Consider the following 23,176-nt stretch of genomic DNA (forward strand, 5'->3'; position numbering starts at 1 on the left):
TGCCAGTTCCACCCTGGCCGTATCTTTGGAGGATAAATACTTGAGAATGTTAAACAAACCTAATACGGCTGTATAAGCTGACGTTGAGCAACACCAAAAGCTCCGGCAGGATCAGGAAGGATCAGGAAGGACATCTCCGAGCCGTTCGATATTAAGCGAGGTTTCAAACAAGGAGACTACCTATCGTGAGACTTCGTCAATCTACGAGCTGCAGGGCTAAATAGAAAAGGTAAAATCTTCTATAAGTATACAGCAGCTGGCGTACGCCGATGATATTGATAACATTGATATTGATCAACAACAGCGCTGTTAGTTCTGCTTTCTCCAGACTAGATAAGGCGGCGAAGCGTGTGGGTCGAGGACAAGACGGAATCTCTCCTGTCATCAAACAAAAATCGTCGCACTCGCGACGTCACTGTTGAGTCCTAACTTCGAAGTCATTGATAATTTCGTCTATCTTGGAACCAGGACTAACACCAACAACAACGTCAGCATTGAAATCCAACGTCGAATAATTCTTGCTAACAAATGCTACTGCGGACGGTAGGCAATTGAGGAGTTCTCTCCCGACGAACAAAGACCAAACTCTACAAGTCATTCATCATCCCTGTCCTGCTATATGGTGCGGAGGCACGGACGATGACAACATCTGATGAGTCGGCGTCACGAGTTTTCGAGAGCAAGCTTCTAACGAAGATTTATGGTGCCGAAATCGCACAGTAAATTTAAAGAGTTGGATGCTGTGTAGTTTTTGATGATGAACCACGTCCAGTCGTCTCGAAAACAGCTACCACAAACCACAAATACCACAAACTTGTATTGACAGACTGTCGTTTGAACATGCACGAGATGTCCGAGACCAACCGAAAGCTATAGCCGAGGATAGGAAAGGCATATGCGACGGCAGAGTTGGACGCTACTTAATCGGCATTAGAAAGAGTTATTGCGCCGTTGGCACAAATGAGAGAGCAAGTAACAGTTGACACTGTGAACTACACACGGCAAACCTGCTCCGACTGTTCAATTTACCAGAAAGTTGGCATATTCGTATCCGAATTGCAGAAGACAGCTAATTCACATCTCGCAGTGAGGTTAATATTACGAAAGCCAAACAGAAATTTGTATGTGGTGAAACTTCTTTTTTATAAAACTTAGCGTTGGCATCTTAAGCAGCACAGCTACGCTGAACTTTATGACTGACATAAACCATTTACATACATATGTACATATATGTATATACCTACATATGTATGTACATAATTCTCCAGCTAAAGCTCTCCCTTTAAGCAAGTATGACAGTACAAGTGTCTATATCTACGTAGGCATGTATGTGTGTAAATATGTAGCACTTTTTCCCTACCACTTGTCAATTTATCACAATTTTTTAAATTAATTATCATCAACCCAAAACTGTTGCCAACCAACAACAGCGCGCAAGAGACCTTAGCGAAGCAGCTGACTCAGGCGGGTGATGTGGCACCGCGTCTATCTATGTGAGCAAGTGATGGTTTTGTGTTTGTTGTTACGCTGATTGAAATCGACGTGTGACACTTCTTTCCACTGTCGGTGCAAGGGTAAATATTATATTCTTTGAATGTTCTTTCTTCTAAGGTGGGGGCTGATTAGACGTTCGCTTTCGCCACGTCGGTGGGAGTCAATGAACTCTGGCGAGCCCTGGCGAGCCGTGAGGAAAGACACAATTTGTTAATTGTTTTATTTTCACTTACTAAACTTATCGCGAAGCAAGAACAATGGAAAAAAAGCCCCTTACGTCGCGTAAACTTGTACAAACAGAGAAAAATATGTACAATTTGAGACATTTTTAAAATAATTTTCATAAATTTGTTGGGTTCACTAACTTGTACTAACACTAAATGGGAGATTTTCGGTATAATTTGCGGTTAGATTTACTTTCACTTGAAATGCATAAAGGTTTGTTGGCATTTGTCTCGTGCCAATTTATTTAATTTTAGCACAAAAATATTTGAAAGGGTGCCTGAAGCGGTGGTAGCTAATGTTCGGTAAAAAATATAAGAAATAAAGGCATTCTAGAATATTATATTATATTTCTGGGAAATAAATAATAAAATAATATAAGAAAGATTGAAACAGCTAATTTATTTCCGTGTTGTTGGGAGTTGAGGCGAGCACTACTTCTCTACAAGGTCTGGTTTTTTTTTAGAATTTACGTTCATTAAAAATATTTTAGTAGTGTTCACCACTGGAGAAAGAATAGTGATCTTCAAATTCCAAAAGCAGCTCTTCATAGCATCCAACAGCCGTTGAGAGGTTGAATCTAATACAAAGAGCATGTGGATGCTTCGCTGAAGTGGTATAAACGCAAAACTTCTCTACCTTTATTAGATTTACTCAGGAAGGTTTGGGCATTTATTTTAAAATTTTCTAAAAATGTAAAACAATTCTTTGTATAATAATATCTTGAGATCGTTTATAGTTCACTTTAATTCAGTAGAGATCTGTCGCATGCGCTGCTGAAACAAGTTTAGGCAACAAAGAAGGACAAAAGAAGGAATCCAAAAAGTAGATCTTGAAATTTTTGTCATTTTATCTGAATTTTCTTCGAGATGAATTAGATTAGTGAAGAAAAGAGAAATTAATTTCACAAAATAACACCAAGCAAGTCAAGAAACCAAAAAGTCAACGATTAGGATGAGAACAGTTGCTAATTTCCATATCAAGAATAGAATAAACTATGTACTAAGTATATATATACTATAACGATTTTTATTAAATATACACATTTTAGTTGCAGTAGTCAATCTGTTGACTACATGGAACATTGCAGCAATAGGGGTTTTATGGCCATCAATGAGGTTTCCTATGCTATCTGGAGGTTTTTAGTTTTCTGTTGTAAATCTCATGGCATAAAGATATTTCTATAAACATCAGTGATTTAAGATGTTTTGAGTGATGTTCTGAGTCTGGAACATCAAGGCATATTCACCGATGAAATTCTTAAAGCACAAAACGATAGAAGAAGATCTTTATATTGATTTAATTGATTAGTCTGTATGGTAGCTATATGCTACAGTGGTCCGATCTGTATAGTTTGTTCGAAGATTGTAGGGGTGATTTCATTAGTAATCTATGGCAAATTTTGTGAAGATAATTTCTCAAATAATAAAAGTTTTCCATAAAAAAACTTGATTTTGATCGATCTGTTTATATATCAGATATATGCTATAGTGGTCCGATTATTGTTATTCCGTCATATGAACAGCAGAGGAGGAAAGGGGGTATGTAAAATTTCAGATCGATATCTCTAAAACTGTGCGAAGTACTTCCATATAGACAGACGGACGGATGGACAGAGGGCCATGGCTAAGACCACTTTACAGGGTATCCGACGTAATACACCCTCTTCAGAGTTTAACAAACCTAGCATAAGTCGTTAAATGGAAGCTTGTCAACGAAACAGAAACTAAAATCATCACTTATTTGATTTCCCCGATTTGGCGCCATGTGATTCTGTTCCTTTAATTAAAATATCTGCTCTGAAGCAGGTGTTTTATGTTTTTAGCATTAACATTACAAAACAATTATTGGGGTCTACAACAAATCCATTAAAGCCAAACTATCAAATTTGAGCAATTTATTTCAAATGTAAAACAGTTGAGGAGATTTTGTACTAAATAATTTGTAATTTCGGGGTGTAAAAGAGTGCATACATATATACATATACTCCTTACTCACAATTTTACATGCCTGTTGTTGTTATTGATGACTAAACCCGGTGCATTGTAAATTCATTTCTTTATATTGTTGCAGGTAATACCATAAACAAATTGTTTTTTTTTCGAAATAAATGTCCAAAGAATAAATTACAACTTGGTACATACTTACATACTATGTCCGTCTGTAAGCAATTTGCGTGGGATAGAGTCAACGCACTGGTGGACAGCAGTTTAATTTTTAGTTGTGTCAAATTGACGACACTGTTTAAGCAATACGCAGACACGAGCGAGCGGTAATAGCGTGATATATTTGTCAAAATGCCAAATTAACGGCGGGATTATGTAGGTAGCAGATATACATATGTTTGGGCATACACATAATATATGTACAATGTGTGAAAAGTGTAAAATTAGATAGATGTTGATTTTTTTTTAACAAACAATTACAAAATTTTCCGAGTTTTACGCCCAGTTGTTAAGAAATTAGTGGAATAGTCCATTGACTACGCACACGCCTACCGCATAGCAACAGCTTCTGAATTTATAGCTTTTACATGAGAAATTTAAGAGACAAATAGGCAGGCATTTAATTTAGTTAGTTATCACTTGAGCAAACGATTTTGGCGAAAAACAAATATTTGAAGTTTGTGACACATTTAGTTCTTAATTGGTATGTGGGCGAACTGCCTAATGCTTCAGTTCATAACCGACGTGGCTACTGTACTCACATTTGAGCCATGTTCAAAGAGACTGCAACCAATACAAAGGATCTAGTATTAAGGAAATCATTACTTTTGCTTAAATTTGAAAGTTTTATTTAGCATAAATTTGTTCGAATTTCATAAAGTCACTCTCATAGAAACCTGTGTCCCAAACGTGCTCCAAAGATACCGGCGACTCCCTATCGAGGTGTGTTGTCTGGCCTATTGGCTATAACTGGGGGATTGATTACTTCAGGCAGCTCAATCGTCGACAGTAAATGTTACAATTAGGAGTTTGCGGGTAGGTAACAGTTCATAGTGAAAGATTACCCCTTCTAATCCCTCCAAACATATTACATAAACACGCTTTCCGTTTACCCTGGCTTGGCCATCGTTTGCGACGACTTACTGCGTTTCGACCACGACCGTATCCTCTTGACATTGTCGTAAGTGACCCAATTTTCATCACCAGTAACCATTTGCTTCAGATAAACTAAGAATTTAGCAACAAATAACTCAATTCCCAACAAGTTATCACAAGACCGTTCTGAGGATATGCACTCAATACATATAAATTTAAAGAATGTGTTTCGCGCTGTGTGCTCTTGAAAAGTTCCAAGAAGATCCGACGTTTCGGGTCTGGCTCAATGAGCATTTAGGACGAAGAGACTCAAGAGCTGTCATTTCATTCAGAAAAAAAACAACGGTATGGTATAGTTTGTGGGCCGGTGGAATCGTCGGCCCATATTTCTTTAAAAATGATTCCGGTGAGGACGTAACCGTCAATGGCGACCATTACCGCGCCGATAACCGACAATTTGGCGCCTGAAATTGAAGGTCGTGATCTAGGCGACATTTGGTTTCAACAAGACGGCCCCTCTTCCCACACATCGCATCAATCAATGGATTTATTTGAAGTTTTGGGCCGGTCGATTGACCACCAAGATCGTGTGATATCACACCGTTGGACTTTTTCCTGTGAGGATACTATGTCTAAGTCTATGCGGACAATCCCGATTCGATACAGACCTTGGAGCAAAACATTAGTCGAAACGCAAATTACTAGTCGAAATGCTCGGATGAACGTAGCCGCGGCCAACATTTGAAAGACATAATATTCAAAAAATAAATGCCAAGGAATGATGTGCCGGATGATAATAAACATTTAACATTAAATTTGAAGTATTTGTGTTTTTTCTATAAAAAACAAGTAGGGGACGTGGAAATGGATCACAAAAATACTGGCAGATGCTAAAGCACAGCTGTGTTATGAACCCATATTTATGTTACTATGCTATTTCTTAGCACGGGACTTGACTTTGGAAATGTTAATACCTCTATGCTGGCAAATGTCGCATATTTCACACATCCATCATGATAATTTTTTTAATTTGAGTGTAAAAAAAAGATTGCATTTCAGAAACATCTTATAATCCAAACGTGTATATTTAGATAAAATTATTATAAGTAAATATCAAGCAAATAAACGCTGTTAGTCGAGAACGGTTACACCACATGAGCCGTCTTAGTGGCTGCGATCGGAACACACTTCGGCACAGTCCGCTGTCAATCAATCATCAGCGAAATTAAGCAAACATAATTGGAATGAAGAAATGGTGAACCGAAAAGAAGAGGGTTGAATTTACCAACTCGAAGGCGGAATCATAAAAGCAATTCGGGAAAAGGATATGCTAAGGTGGCCCAGTATTAAAAAAAAGACAACAAATTAATCACTTTCGACTGGGTGAAGGAGCATAACACACTAAAAACACATCTGTATCGAAAATTCGGGCGACGATATTCTCAGTTTGTCCGGCAGTAATGTCGCTTTCTTTTTATTGACTCAAATACAGCTTGCAGCAAAAAGGTGCAACTCAAAGGCCGTACGCTTGTGGCATATTGTTTTATACAACCAACGGTTAAGCAAATAGCCAAATAATTGTCCGTATTATGTAAGCTGCCAGTTACAAGGAACAGCGAGGGAAATTTCTGGCAGCGAATTGGAAAATATTTTGAGAATTTTCTTGAAAGTTCTCAAAGCACTTACAAATACATATTTGTATGCACTAACAGCAGGCAACCAATTTTCTAGAAAACATTGCGAATTAGTAGTAGTTTTGAAGCAACAGTTCTCCTACCTTCACATTTATACATCGATAACACGCCATTTCCCTCACCCCGCTGAACACAAACACAAGCAAATCAGATTAACTAGCCGGATTTATGCCCAACAATGATAATAGTAAATGCTACAGATATTGAAATGGGTATGTGCAATGTGTCACGAGGATCCCTTTGCGATCTTAAGACGGAACATACATGGCATAAATACCCATATACAAATGTGTCTGTACGATTTACCTAGAACAAAACGGTGGAAGGTAAGCCAAAAAGGTAAAGGTAAGGAAGAAAAATTCTTCGATATTTCTAAGCTGTGAAATCGTTTTCTTTATTTATGTTTATCAATGGCATCTCCTCCGATGGCGCATATGAAAAAGAGGCGCACACACGCGCCATAGGTGGTAAATGGTTATGAAACAAGCGTGCATAATTTTTTTCAGTCTAATAGTCTTGCTGGTAAAAGAGGATTTAAATAGTGTGGCATTATTCACAACTAATTAGAAATGACAATAATGGTAGGAAGTGAGAAAACTCTATGTATTTGCATAAAAAATATATATAACATTATAGAAAAAGTATCATAGGTGTGTCAATCAAAGTTTAAGTTGGCTCATTTGAATACTGACTGAATTACTTTTGCTGTAAAATAATTCAAACTATCTTTAACTATCAAAAAAAATTGAAAATCGTCAAATATAATAATCAATATATGTGACCTGGTCTACGGAAAGGGGGCTTAGGTGTCAAACAAAAGGAGAACAATTAATGAGATAACGAGAAACTGACGATTATTTTTAACAGTTTTTCCCAGAAAACTAGTTTTCGCACGTTAACTCCCTTTTCGTAGACCAGGTCACATACATATAACCAATTTCAAAACCTGAAGAGGTTCAAGATTTGCCATTTCATCGAGAAAAAAACAACGGTTTGGTGCCGGTTGAAAAGTAACCGTCAATGGCGCCATGGTAACCGACTATTTGATACCTGAAATTGCAGCTCATAATCTCGGCGACATTTGGTTTCAAGAAGACGCCGCCACTTCCCTGCATCGCATCAATCAATAGATTTATTGAGAGAACACTTCGGTGAGTAGATTATTTCTCGTTTATAACCAAAACTCAATTTTTGTTTCAATGTGAGTGGGTTCTTTTACATCGTTTTTTCTTCGCGTGTAAACTTATGAAAAGTGATGTTACGTTATTTTGTATTTTAGGTGCCGATATACATACATATAGTTCTTATGAAAAAAACTTAACCATGGAAATGATATGACCATTAGCACTTAAAATTATTCTGAGAGCTTTTAAACCTTACGCTTTTTGAATATTACGTGAATTATTTTAGGCGATTACTGCCGAAAAAACAATTTTTAGACTATAGCATTAAATGCCTTAGCTTTTCCAGTTCAATACAAGTAGGTTTGAAAATGAATGGCAAGAACAAATACGACAGTGTATCAACAGTGAATCAATCACAGTTGAACAGACCTTAAACTGCAAGGAACCCGGAAATAAAAAGAGTATAAAAGCGTAAACAGCTAGAATTCTTTACTGGAATGAAAATAATGAACTAGTTTAAGCTGACCAAAGATTTGTTTTAACTCCCGTAAAAGGTATATATTCTTAGGCTCATTTTTTTCCCAGATGAGACACACTTTTCATTGGATGATCATGAAAATAGTTTAATCCAAATTTTTCAACAGCAATTCAATAATGAATCAAAGCAATGTGTCCGGAAATAGCTAACAAATCGAGAATAATAGTTGCGCGAAAGACCAAAGAGAAAGTAAGAGCGTTGCTATCGCTTTGAAAGTTTTAAGTTGAAATTGATAAGATGAAGAAACTCTATAAATTGAAAACGTTTAAGTCAATCAGACGAGTACAATTCCTAGAATATGATAATCGAAATAATAAGGCAATTTTGTATTCAATATTTAAAAAATTAATGTAATAAAGAAATTTCGTGAATTTCGTAAAAAGTGACTGCCATAGTTTATTTCGTCACTGGTTTACTGGACTCCTGAAAAGCCGACCTCTTACAAAAGACAAAATCTAAAGTCGCCACGTAAGCAGTATTGGCCCTACGACAATATTTCTGACTATTGGCAACTTTCAATAACAATTAATTGGATATAGACAAGTTAAAACTCTTTGGGTAGCACAGTTCGAGGGCCACGTCATGGAAGGAAGAAGCGAAAGGAAGAGTCGGAGTCAGAGGAAGACGACGATATGGATTTCGCTCTCTTTATCTAAACATATCAACACTAAAGTTGATGAAAATCATATTCAAAGTCAAATATATAGCGTTAGAGTCATGATTCTAATTATATAAGGTTGTGTTACTAGAGAGTGTGCTTAAAGGATCGTCTCAGTGTGAAATTTTCGAGAAATCGATGGAACATAGCGACTCCAATCTTCAAACGCGTTTTTCACAGAATAGTGTTTTTCAAAACGGTTTCCACTCTCAAAGGAATTGTCATCCGCTATCGCTGTGGAACGAAGTTTTTTTTTTAATCTTCCTATTTTTTTCTAAGAAAAACTGTTGAAAAAAGGGCCAAACTCGCTACTTTTTGTTCAAACCGCCACCAATTTTTCAAATTTCAAAATCAAAAAATTCCTCTAGGGCAATACCGACTTTCCTAGAGATTAAAAATCTTTTTGAAATTTATGTTTTAGACCAAAATTGCGGCCGCAATCGTAGACATCGTTTTTTACGTGTCATTTCAAAAGTTTATATAATCATAAAAATACACCCAATAAATAATCATAAAAAAAAATTATTTTGTATTCGTTATTAATGTATTTATTTATAAAAAACGGAGCGGACCAAAAAAAAAAAGTCGCGAAAATCAGTGATTTTTTGGAGCGTCACACTGAGACGATCCCTTAAGTTAGTCGTAGGGTTGATGCAAAATCGATGGATCTCACTTGGTCAGGTATTCGTCCTTTGTATTATCTAAAGATGTCTATCATCTCATAGATCGACAAAGCGTTCTGAGTTAACCACAAATTTATTAATATCAATTCCATCCGCCTCGCTAAATCCTCCAAAGATGTGTCAACGGATATATTTCTTCCAAAGATTGCTAAGATATAAAATGTTTAGAAATAAATACGTGAGTGCATACATGTCAAAGGGATAGTACTACTAAAAGGGTAAACTTCACCAAGAAGTTCAAGGTTACCCCTAGCAGTAAGGCTGAATGGAATGATTCCCTTCTCGAGCTACTGATTAGGTATAGTACAATCAAGTGGTGCACCCACGACTCGAAAACGTTGGAGAGAATTGGTGCAAGAGTCGCAGGACCATGCATCTCCATACTTAGAGACTACAAAGCGGCGCATAAAGCAATCTGTGCCTACGAAATCAAATCGGTACTGATGCAGGAGTGTAGAGAACAGCTGAACAGTCTATCGGAACATAACCAACATAACCCAAATCTGGGTGCCCGGTCACAAAGGTATGAACTGGCTGATGAGCTCGCCCGCTCCGCATCATCGACTAACATGGTAAGACTTGAACCCTTCATCGCGGTGGGCCCTCATACCATAAAGGAGTTGCATAGCAAGGAAGAAGGAGTAGGCTGAGCGAGGTATTGGCTCCAAACCATATGGCATGTCAAGTTGCTAATGAGGGGTTACAACCTCCGCAGGTTTATATACTATGTATGTATATAATCAGCTTTCATAGGGGCAAACTCGGGGTACTTTTCGTATTCTACACTGGCCACTGTAAGCTCAAGAATACTGGGGCTAGGTGGGGCGTTGTGACTTAGGAAAGGGCACAATAGGCCTAAGGTCTCGGTGGAATCCTCATCTATTTATCGTATCTTATTTTACATATTCTTGATTGATCCAGAGGAAATAGAATATTGAATATTTGATCATTTTTATTTTTTTTATGGCATTTCCTCTTAGTGCAGTTTTAAATATACATTTATTGGTTAAAATTTAATTCTATAATATTTCTTTTTGATTTAAAAATTTACTAACTTGATCCAAACGCCAAGATTAAGTGCATTTGGTGTATTAAATCAAAAGTAGCGCACAAAGCAGAGTTGAAGGTTTAATAGAGAAATCGCTGGTCTTTAACTTAGATTGTATCAACCAGCCTTTACTTTAGTTACAACTGAGGACCTTTGACACCTGACCTGTCAAACCAAAGCAGCAGCACACCTAAAATCTTAGAAAGCTACATTTCATCTTATCAAGCAACACATAATCGTAATTTATAATATCATGACGAAAATTGAGGTATCAAAAGCCATGCGCATGCGCATTCGACGTAAAAGAGTACAACTTTATCCACTTTGAGAATCTTCATACCGACTGACAGCCACTTCCGCAGAGACGCTCGCTGACATTAAAACATGAAATTAAACAAAGAACAATGTAATTTCAGAACAATTCAGCTGAAATAACTACAATCAAAAAGGTAATGAGTGAAAAGTGCTATGTTGCAAGCTGCAACAACATAAAATGACTTATTGGCCCGCCGGCCTGTTGCCCTAACCGCACATCTACTTGACTGCCGAAATTTTAAAACAAATTTTTAGAATTTTTTATTTTTATTGCTTTTCATTGCATTATCACTATCATTTTTGCCCACTTACTTCCTTTTTTGTATTTAGCAAAGCAAATAATGACGCAGGCAAAGCTGAGAAGAGACCAGCAAGCTGACGCAAGTCATGGAGGTACAGTTGGTGCAAGTGGCAGATTGCCAAAACCAAGCCTCTTAAATGAGATGACTCAGTCAGAGAAATTAAAAGCAACTGGTCAAGGTTCATAGTTATTTGTGGACATTCATATGTACATACATATATATTTTTTTATATAGATACATATGTACGTCTGTTAGCTTGTTTTTGCATTTATAAGTAAAAATGTGGAACCCAAAGGAATACGCAAGCTGGCGGGTGCAGAGATCGGGAACCAAAACAAAATGCATAAAGGTACTAAAAATAAATATAAAAAAAGATTAAAAACGTCTGTATGTTTGTGTGTTTGTGTGTACATACAAATTTTTGTCTGTCAGCCCAGTCAGCGCAAACGAGATTGAGGCACGACATTTTGGCGCAAGTTAGGGGCACACCGCTTTGTCATATGGAAGATGAATTTGCATCCTAAGGAGCTGCTAAAAATCGAGTAAAATGAATTTCAGGACAAACGTACATATACATACATACATACAAACATGTACACACATATACATCTATCCCCAAACATAAACACATAACGACAATGACTAAGGCAATGACACACAGCAAACAAGGATTGCAGAAGCAACAGGGTACAGCAGGACACAGCCTTAAATGCTTACGCTCACGGAGCGACAACCGAACCCTGGTCTACGAGACATACATATGCATGTGCAAAAATAAATACATATATACATACATATGTACGCCGAAAATAAGACGCAAAAGCAAAACAAGTCAGCAAAACAAAGGCGTCTGGAAGTGAAAAGGATCAATGCAATCAGACACGAAGTAGACATGTGCAAAAATTACGAACGCACATACCGACAAATGCTCATATACGTATGTATGTACATAAGTATGTGTCGCATATATCGCTCTTAAAGATGGGATAGCAGTGCTGGAAGAGGAAAATTGAAAGCTGCAAAAATGTTGTTATTACTTTTGAGGAAAACAATAACTCTACGCTGGCGGCAGGGCAACGTTAACGCTAAGGTAGACTCAAAATAAAACAAAAACAAATACATGTTTGAGGATGTGTGATACGAGGATGATTCAATAAATACTCAGTTTGCGAAGGAAAAACGAAAATTTTTGGAAAAATTGCGATATACATAAGTATTTCTCAATGGCTCTTAGATTTTAGCTCGATACACTCGGCCAACCGACAAACTTTTTTAATTCGTCCGGGAAATACATTTTCTGGAGCCAATCGATTTTTTTTTTGGGAAAAAAACATAGTAAAATCTGGAGAATTTGGACGATAAGCTAGCACTTCGTAGTCGAAATCAACCAATTTTTTCGGAGCGACAATAGAGGTGAAAATAGGTTGCCATTTCATGCTAGAAAACGACTATTTTCTTTGTCAAATCCGGTGGTTTTTGTGCAATTTGGCCTTTCTCACCTTTCCTTTAGTGAGCATGTTCACCGGGTAAAGACGTACCTCTGGTGTATACCGATTGATCGATATTCCATTGACGGTCAAGCAACGATGCTGAAAAATGATCCCATGATCTCACCTAGTAGAATGTCAGAAATGAACGAACGGGACAACCAAGGCTCCAAAAACCTTTTCATATTTAATATTTCTTGCTGGATATGACCCTGGTCTTGTCTGCTGTCTCTGCTGTCTTGCATACTTTCAGTTGATGCTCTGCCAATACCAGATTGTGTCACGTTATCCTTCGAGGTAGCCATTTTCGGGACATCTAAGCTTGGTACCTTGTTAAAACTCACTACACTAATTTTTAACAGTCACCATCGAAGGAAATGAGTCGTCATAATGCGACCGATAATGTTCTTCTTCCATTTTTCTGAAATCGACGGTCAACACCGGTTCCCCATGCGGTCCACTTAGGATGAAATTTTGATAGTAGCCGCCTACGAGAATCTTGCAGACGATGGTAATAACGGGGTTTTTAATAGGGACGTTAGAAATGTAGATCAATAGGGACAGCAAACGACGCCATATTTTTTCACGCTCTTTTGACATCTCTCTTCAAAAAGGTTTGCCCTTTCATCATTAAAAGATACGATACAACTAGTCGAAATTATTAAAATTTACTACCGAAATTCGGAGGCAATGGCCTCAACTTTAAGAGCGCTACATCCAATTTATGGTCGTCATAATCGTCCTGTCAGAACAACAATTGAGCGTCTAGTGGAAAAATTTGAATCCACAGACACAGTACAAAATGTTCCCGTGCCAGTGAGGCAAAGAAGTGCCCGTAGTGTCGAGAATATTGCTGCCGATGGTGCATAAAATGAGAAAGACCCAAATCAATCTTTCACACGTCGTTATGATGTCTTGCGCATCTCTGTGACGTCGTTGTGGAAAAATTTTCAAAAAGGTCGTGGCCTACATTCTTACAAGATCAAATTGGCGCAAGAACTGAAGCCGCTTGAAAACCAGAATCGTCGTATGTTCGTGAATTGGGCTGAGCAACAACTTGAAAATGATCCAGATTTTCATCGAAAAATCATCTTCAGCGATGAGGCTAATTTCTGCCTGAATGGCTTCGTCAATGAGCAAAATATGCGTTATTGGTCAGGCAGCAATCCACACGTACTCTATGAGTCACTATTGCATCCCGAAAAAATTACGGTTTGGTGCGGTTTATGGGCCGGCGGCGTCATTGGGTCGTACATCTTCCGTGATGATCAAGACCGGAACGTTAATGTAAATGGCAAAGGCTACCGCTTAATGATAATACCGATTTTTGACCCGAATTGGATGGTATGAACTTGGACAATATGTGGTTTTAACAGGGCGGCGCCACAAGCCCTGCAGTGAATTTCACAATCGGTTTATTGAAAGCCAAGTTTGATGGCCTCCTCGCCGTTAGACTATTTCCTGTGGGGCTACGTCAAGTATATGGTCTATGCCAACAAGCCAGCGAAATTGCCAAGTGAAATTGCAACAGTATCGGCCGATTTATGCTTGAAACCGTGGAAAATTGGGTTCAGCGTCTGGACATCTGCAGGCTGTGATACTAAGTACTTAACGGACCGCCCTCGTACATACGTATATTATTGCTTCCTATTTTACGAGTTACTATGCGCTTGCGCATACCAATACATATGAGTATAACTTCAATGCAGAGGAATGGCTAACTTAGGGAACTTACTGGTTCCTTACCACCACTGCCTCACTACTAGGTACATACACGTATGTACATATGGCAAAGCAACAAGCATTCTACTACAATTGCGCTAGCAGTTTTGCTTTTGCTACAAATTACCACGTTCCCGCCTCAAACCCCCCTACAGTGTGATTGCAAATTACTCCACTTTATGAAATACCCATAGCATGGCAGTGACCGAGCGTCTTTCGGTGAACATCTGTCGCATTAAGTGGCAGCCGCTGTGACTACAACTGTTACTGGTCGGTCTGTCCTCCACAATAGCCGCATCTTGTCTGGCGTTGTCTTCGTTCGTGGTGGTGGTTGTGGTTGTTTTGTCGAAGAATTTGCAAGCAACAGCTTCTTTTGTGCAACAGTTTCTTTCTACAGCTGCGTCTCATTTAAGTGTGGCACGGCATGGCATCGCATGCTGAAACACGTTTCCCGTTAGCACGTTTGTATAGGCCGAAAACACCACTCCACCAGCAGGATCGACCACCACCAGATATCGAGATCGGTAGCAAAATTGCCCAAAGGCGATTGTGTAAGACTTGGTGATGCGGCCAGCTCCCCTCTATGTTTTCTTAATTTCTATGTTGGATGTGTGTATCCCTGCGCTTGCGTCGTGTATCATTCATACTCATTAAATACCCGAAGTGCCATTGTAAGTAAGTATGTATAGATATGTGCACCCTAATATTGTATGCGATGTAACTGGTTAACAGTTCATTGGCGCAATCAAAAAGTTGTTTGTTTGCGAATTATTATTGCTCATTTGCCACGTGTTGCATGTGCTCAGCATGCAAACATGCCTGCAGCAAACTCTTGTGGGTATTCACATTGTGAGGGAAAAGGGATCGCGGCCGGAATAAAATAAGACGAGAAGGATCCTTAACTTCGTAGATAAGTAAGTATGCACCATATATTGCGCATTGAAGCGTGAATTTCAAGATCCTGTGAGTGGCGTAAATGGGAGTGATATTACAGATGGACCATAACCTACCCCTCAATATACATATTTATTTTAACTAAATAAATCTTACTTTCCAAAATGCGGCATAATCTGTGTTATCATAGTTGAACCCAACAATAACGGGCCGAATATTATCTTTCAAGGTGTCAATCGTCGTGAGCTTATTTAGGTAGAAAAGCGACTTCACATAATCCAAAGTAGAATAATTCAGTGATGTTAAAACGCACGATCCTGGAAACGTGAGTTACACTTGTGAAGGATGCGGGAGCAAAACCGAGTGGCGCCTGGGGTCACGGCTAAAAGAAAGGAAGCAGCGTCTGTTCACCAGAGGTTTGGCTGCGAGCGGGCGTCTGTCTTGAAACAAGCGGCTCGCTATATACAAGGTGTGTTCCAAAGTAAACAGGACTTAAAAAAAAAAACAGAACAAATGGTTTTTTCGGCAAAATCAATTTATTTTATTCAAAATAGTCTCCTTTTGCTTCAATGCAGCTTTTTTTTTTTTTTGTATGGCCGCCAGTATGCCGATGCTTTTTTAACGCTTTCCTTTCATGGGCATTTTTCCGAAAAGGAAGAAGTCGCACGGTGCCATATCAGGTGAATGCGGGGAGTGGTTAATGGTTAAAATGTGATTTTTGGTCAAATAATCGGTCAGAAGCGTCGATCGAATGTTAGATTCTGGCAATTTTTGGTCGTCAGTCAATTTGTGCGGGACAAACAGTGCACACATCTTTCGTAAGCCCAAATGTTCTGTCAAAATGAGATAAATCGATGTTTTGGATATGTTCAATTCCATTTTCATGAATTTCAATGATGATTTCAGCTGATCTGTGGTGAATTCACGCACAGTTTCGATGGAATTTCCGGTGATCCCGGATTTTGATTGGCCCACATGTTGATCGTCATTTATGTCCTCACGACCCCTTTGGAAACGTTGAAACCACTCGTGCACTCTGCTACGGGATAGGCAATCATCGTCATAAACTTGTTTCATCAATTGAAACGTTTCGGTAAAAGTTTTATGTCATGAAATTCTCACTGGATAATCGATAAAGATAGCAGATTCTAACGCACCAGTCGACATATAGATGGCGCCGCCAGGGGCGCTAGACTCAAAGAGTCCTGTTTACTTTGGAACACACCTTGTAAATATATATGTATAAAGTAGAGAAGAAGAAGAAGAAGAACGTACCTATTCAAATCGCGAGACTCGCGATAACTTATTTATATTTCTTTGCCAAGAATCTGTGCTTCGACATATTTTCAGTATTGTTCACCATTCTCATTAAATTCTGAGCTCAAATATTTGTCACTAACACTCTTTCAGTATTTCGTTTGGAATTATATTAGAATAACAACTATTCGAAAAGCATTATAGTTGTAACTTCGAGCTTTCTTTCATATTTTGAGAAATGATTTCAAGTCGACACTGCATCGCCGGAATACCAGCGTATCGCTATACTCAAGCGGAACTAAAAGTAATCTCAGCTTATGAGGTCAAATCGCTATTAGTGGAGGAGTGTATAGGAAGGCTGAACCATCTATCAGTTTGCAACCGTGTACACCTAATCTGGCTGACGGGCAAAGCAGGGTAGCCGGCGATGAGCTCCCGACGAACTTTCCCGCTCTGCGGCAGCTTACAGGATGATGGGATCAGAAAGATGTATTGCGGTATGTCCATACACCATAAAGGAGTTGCAGGAAGAGAGAGTGTGGAGAGAACGACACTGTCGATAGCAGGAATGCGCCACGTCAAGCTACTACTGGTAGATTACAACCTTGAAATTGATCGGAGCGCTGGACTTTTATGACTATATGTGGTATTGGAGAGGGCACAATAGGCCATAGTTCAAACTGCAAAACTTCAATTATTTTCTATTTATCAATCGCCGGAATAAAAATCCCCGTTCATTTCGTTTAGGTAGATCTGACTGTCGTGGAGGCCCGAAATGGTCGTCTTAATTGGAAGTTGTTATTATTCTTGTTTTATTACTACATTTTCCTAATTGCAAAGACCAAACTGTCATGGTCACATGCACTAGCCATACATTTTTTAAAGAAATGTCAGAAATTAACTACATATGTTTTCGCCAGAAGAGACTGCTCTGGCTAAGCAAAAAACAACTCTATTTCTACAAGAGTTGCCAGCACAATTCTATGGGATTATAAGTACCTTAAACAAGTAACTCCTACAAAAGCTTGTTTCGATGGCTGGTCGCAAACTATTGATTAATAAGATGGTTATCAAAACATCTCTGGGATTACTGTTAATAAATCACTACCAGCTATAATATAAAGAATATGTTATCATCACATGAATGGTATATTCAATGATATTACAGAAACACTTTTGTAGGTTATAATTGCCTCCATATGGCATTAACATAGAATAGATGGGTAGATGATCCGATAATTACAAAAAACACTCTGGCGCAGTTCAACATTGTTGCAATTAAATGGATTAATAGCAAGACAAACACGCTAACAACAACCACAGCAGAGCTCAAAATATTGTTGCAAAACACGAAGCAAAACAAACTATTGCGAAAAGCGAATAAAAACTTTGCAATAAAAAACGAACATGAACAATTGTACGGAATAATGCAATAATTAGACATCGAAGCAACAACAGGGATAAGCAAAAGAAAGCGAGTCATGAAAACTTGCAAGCTGGAGAAAAAACTACACAAATATACATGCATATGTACATAGCTATGTACATATGTATGTATATTTTATATAATAAGTGGTTCATAAATACCTATTATGTGGAAATAAACGATACTTAGTGAAGGGCAAATTGTTTGTAGCATCAAACAGCAATTAAAATCAATATAAGCAAACAGAAGAAACTATGAAAGAATTTTGAATTTTATGTACGATAATTAGCTACCACTGGAAAGAGGAAATACATATATACACACACACTAACAGCCAAACTATACCAAAAATATATGACAATCAACGGTTTTTATGGCCGCAAAGGCGTGCATATGTACATATATCTACACTCACACATATACATATAGTATCAGTTGTGAGTAAATTTATTACAACAGTTTTCTCATAAATGCCTAATTAATATGTCATTGCTAAATGAAGTGTAACAGTTTGAGTATTGTCGCATGAAGAAAAGGACCACAAACTGTGCTGTATGACTCTGTAGACCAGGCGCTTTGCCGGTTTTTAAGTAGATTGTTGGATATGACGAGTCTTTTCAAACGGTTTTTTAAGAATTTTTTCACCGAAACCTTGGAAGTGGGTATTAGCATTACTTAACAACGGTTTTAATAACGGTTTTCACACCTGGGGAAGGTATAAACAACGAAAACGCTAATTTACATTCACCAATTGAAACTTAATTTAAAAAATTCTTGTAACTTGTAATTAAAAAAACTAGAAATATACTTATAGATGCCGCTGAAATGTCACACTCGGCCTCCACGCCTCGCTAAAACACATGGAAGACAAGGAAAAGGGGGATGAAGGCAGTAATCACAAGCACATTGTGACCATTCACTTCCTTAAAATCAATGAGTTCGAACGTTTTCGGCTGCCTGAGCTGGTGCTACCTAGAAATTGTATGTATGTAGATATGTACATATGTATGCATACATGTATGAATGCATTTATGTGTGTTTGTATGTATGTGTGTATTTGTATTTATTTTTTTTATATCAAATACCACTTAAAACAACTCGTGCATGTTAAGTATGTATTAACTGTATGCATTCCCGAAATGAAAATAGCGACCCCCTACTGATGAGAGATTTACAGGAAAACACAAACAAAGTGGCCGCGTACACAGGAGAGGTTGCAACATGTGACAATTTGAGAAAATCGCTAAAACAACAATGTAATGTGAAAGCAACAAGCGGATTTGTCACTTTAAAACGACAATTAAAAAGAATAAAAAAAATGTAAAACGATATTGATAAATCGTTCCTTTTAAATAAATAATTATTTCAGCGACAAATCTACGGGTGAATGAAGTAGGAAATTTTGAAAATAACATTAGTGGTATGGACAACTATTTAGAAAAATATAGGCTTGAATGCGTTAGAAGAATATGTTAGAAGGAATAAATAAGAAAAAATGTTCTCTGACACCGAAGCTAAAATGCTCTTCACAAAATAAAAAGTTTCCATACAAGAATTTGGTTTTGATTGACCAGATTGTATGGAAAATGTATGCTAAAATCATTCGAAATCGGCGATTCTGACCGTTCCTACGACAGATCAATATCTCGAAAACTGAGAGACTAGTTTGCGTATATACAGACAGACGGTAAGATGGATAGACGAATATTGTTGAATCGATTCAGCTCGCCACGTTGATCTTTAAAACATATACATATGTATGTATGCATGCATATTTTATAGGGTCTGCGCTATTTCCCAACATGACCCTAGCGTAGTTTCGTTCTGGATACTGTAGCACCTTACACATCTGACACTCCCTATAGTCCGTACCTTTCGGAACAACACGTTTCCTAGACCTATTGTTGGATGATCTCGATGGCATCTTATCTGAACCTTACCATCCTAACGAGGAAAAGGCTACCGTTACAACAGCAACAACAACGGGTCCGTAGATCTGTCAAATATTTATGAAGGAAGTGCAAACAAATATTCAGATCCGATTTCCAAAAACTACATACAATCAAACATCCTAACTCCACATTACTTGAATGTATCCATATATACCGAGAAAAGTAAACGCATTGTGGACAAAGTACAATAAAGTGTATAATTAACGGCAATAGGAAATGTCTGTTCAAGTGACTGAACGAGGGAGCCAATTGTTTATTATAATCTTTATTTGCCTACTTACCTTTCACATTCGATGTTTACGAACTCAAACGTGGAGCGAATGCTAACCACATTCGTTGAAATTCATCTTCGAAATGTTCCAGCAACTCTTTATTGGAACTGATTACAATATTCTCCCAATTGCCACCAAAACCCTGAAAAATCATTACGAAATAATTAGTCAAATATTCTGTCTTTCAATAACCTTATATTTACCTGCATGGTCCAATTGAGTGAGCCGGACATAAGAACCCCTTTTACATTACGCAAATCATCTGTTTTGCCGACATTGCCCAAAACCGAACGCGCACGTTTCGGTCCGTCTAGCAGGCAAAATTTATGATGCATTAGCATTGTGGTCATTGGACACCGCACCGCCACGCCTAAAAGTTGATTAGTATGAAAAATTAAATTAATTTAGATTAAATAATTAAAAAAATTTATAAAGGCATATAAGGTGTCAACAGATTAATTTTTGTAAACATATTTATATCAAATTAAAAGTCGCCAAATTAAAATAATTGTTTTTTTAGTGTGCCGCACTTCCTTATCGACATACGAAGCTATTATAACTAAACTCAGCTAACACAATTTCCGTTTCCTATATAAACCCTAAAAGCATGCACTGTTTTTTACTTTACTTTTGCCGAGTTGGCAAAGCAGTGCTAAATGTGAAAACTACCACCGATTCTATCAAAGAACCAATATCAATTTTACTGTTTTATACAAATTTAAAAATTTTTAATTTTCAATTATAAAAATAAAGTATTTTTCCAATTAGAAGGACACTATCACTAACTCAAATGTCTCCACTTATGCGAACAACCACCTGTTACTCGTAATTAGAGCAGTTAGATTTCGGTTGCACAATAGGATTTCTGCACTTAGCAACAAGGCATTGCCGCAATATTGCAAAGATCTTCTTGAAAGGGCAAAATTAATAAATTTGTATAAATTAGCAATTTACAAAAGCGACAAATCAAATGCAGTAAAGCATGAAAACGTGGCTGCTTTATGCGAGCGAATATTTTACCACGAGATGCACGTGGTTCAATCGTTTGCTTAAAGAAATAAGACCACAACGTCCGTACCTACGACGCAACTGAGATGCCTCAAAGAACATCAATACGTTTGCGCGAATCCATAGCATTTGTTATTGTACTTGTCGTGCCGTTTGCCAGATAGCAAGTGCAAACTTATTTTTGATGGGGAGAGAGAAAATGTGATTAATTGCATGGATACAGAAAGTTTCCACAATGAAGGGATATGAAATACCTGTAAAAATATGTGATTTGAGTCCACACAAATACGCTGTGGACATTCATCAAAAATCCAATTAAAGTCTAGAACCATTTGGAAGTATACATATGCATATGTACAAATGTACGTATATTTCGATAAAATAGTCCGAAATGTGTATTCGTGTAAGCCGCAGCGTACATACGATTGCATTCGTACAAATGCACACACATATATGACATCATCAGCTGATTTGCAATTTTGCACGTCCATAACTAATATGTAGAATATAAAGCATATGACGATTTAAAGGTATACATTACTAGAAATACACTTTACAAACCTGCCTTCGTTAGCGTTATAATCTGAGATCCACTGGAGTATACCATTTCTTTGTCACTTATTATGCGCACTGAAACTCCCCGGCGAATGGCACGCATAAATGCTTGAGACAGATCATAGGATGTAAACGTATACATTGCTAGATCAATGGTATATTTAGATTTATCAATTAACGCTATTAAACGACCGACATTATTGGCAGCACAATACCGATTCTGACATGAAGGACTCACATTAGGAGTTGGTAATTTCGTAACATGTCCATTTTCAATCATTCCCTTCGATGGACTTTCGTATGTGGGGCTCTTACGATCTGCTGATGATTTTAGTGTGTGACCACCAGCGCAGCTTTGTGTCAGCTCATTCGTCCAGATGACTTCGGCTATTTCGTCATCAGATGCATCGCGACGCCACAAACGTTCGCGCACGTACAAAAAGCCACGATAAAAGATTTCTGACAACAACACTACCGAAATGCCCGTAGTCAGGCTATAAAAAGTGTAGCGCAACACCCGATTCTCCAACATTTTTTTAATAAACCAATATCGAAGATATTTCACTTGCACAATATATTATCAATTTTATTTATTAAATGCACTTTTCACTTAATACTTTTCAATAAAACTCTCACATACACAATATGAAATAACAGAATTGAATTGCTCTGCTTTTGTTGGATTTTGTTGCGCTACAAAAGGGAGGGGTGGGGATATTTGATTACCTACAAATTTGTTGTATGCAAAACTGAAGTAACACACAAATTAAAAATTACCGAAAAAATCACTAATTTAGCTTTGCTTGCTTTCAGCAATGATTTACATTTTGAAAACGAATAACCACTTGTAATACAACTCTATAAATTTCAGCATTTAAAATTGGCCAATTGCAAACCGAAGCAATCAACATGCATGCACTAGCCGGTGTCAGTCGAACAGTGCAAAAGCTTTTGTTTCAAATGATTAACACCACTTTTTAGTATATTTATTGTAGTTTATAACACATTTAAATAAATCTATTTATTGTTATCTTCAAAAACTTACAATTGCAGCTAAACGGAAATGATGTCAGTTGCAAAAAAATATAGGTTCGCGAGATGCAGCGGTCAAAAATGCACGTGTCGTGAAGGCAAATTGCTGACAGGCAAATCAGCTGTGTTAAGGTGAGTAGTGTTGCCAACTTTTACATTTATATTGATTTATTATTCGCACAATTGGTACAAGGTCGCAAATAATTCTAATTGGAAATTGTTTGTAATTGTTGTTGTAATAATTAAAGATGCAGGGATAGGAATTATAACAATATACCAGGCCCGGCAAGCAAATACTGTTTTGGCTTTGATTCATATTCCAGTTATTCGAAAATTGCTTATCTTAATATGTTGAACAAAACATACGAAAAAAACAGTTTATCTTGAGGAGATAAATTGTAATTTTACGGAGATTGTGAAAATGTTTATTTATTTAAATTAAACAAATCATA

General features: G+C 37.5%; 1 protein-coding gene across 1 annotated transcript; it reads right to left on the bottom strand.

The window, feature by feature from the left end:
• Positions 1-20,154: 20,154 nt before the first annotated feature.
• On the bottom strand, positions 20,155-22,224 carry LOC126759306 (mitochondrial cardiolipin hydrolase). The gene is made up of 3 exons (XM_050474042.1): positions 21,699-22,224; positions 20,333-20,499; positions 20,155-20,271 (listed from the first exon to the last, which is right to left on the bottom strand). Exons 1-3 carry the CDS (start codon positions 22,222-22,224, stop codon positions 20,155-20,157), a joined length of 810 nt encoding a protein of 269 aa, XP_050329999.1.
• Between the last annotated feature and the right edge of the window lie 952 nt (positions 22,225-23,176).

This window comes from Bactrocera neohumeralis, chromosome 5, assembly GCF_024586455.1.
Source record: "Bactrocera neohumeralis isolate Rockhampton chromosome 5, APGP_CSIRO_Bneo_wtdbg2-racon-allhic-juicebox.fasta_v2, whole genome shotgun sequence".
In the NCBI taxonomy this organism is placed as follows: Eukaryota; Metazoa; Arthropoda; class Insecta; order Diptera; family Tephritidae; genus Bactrocera; species Bactrocera neohumeralis.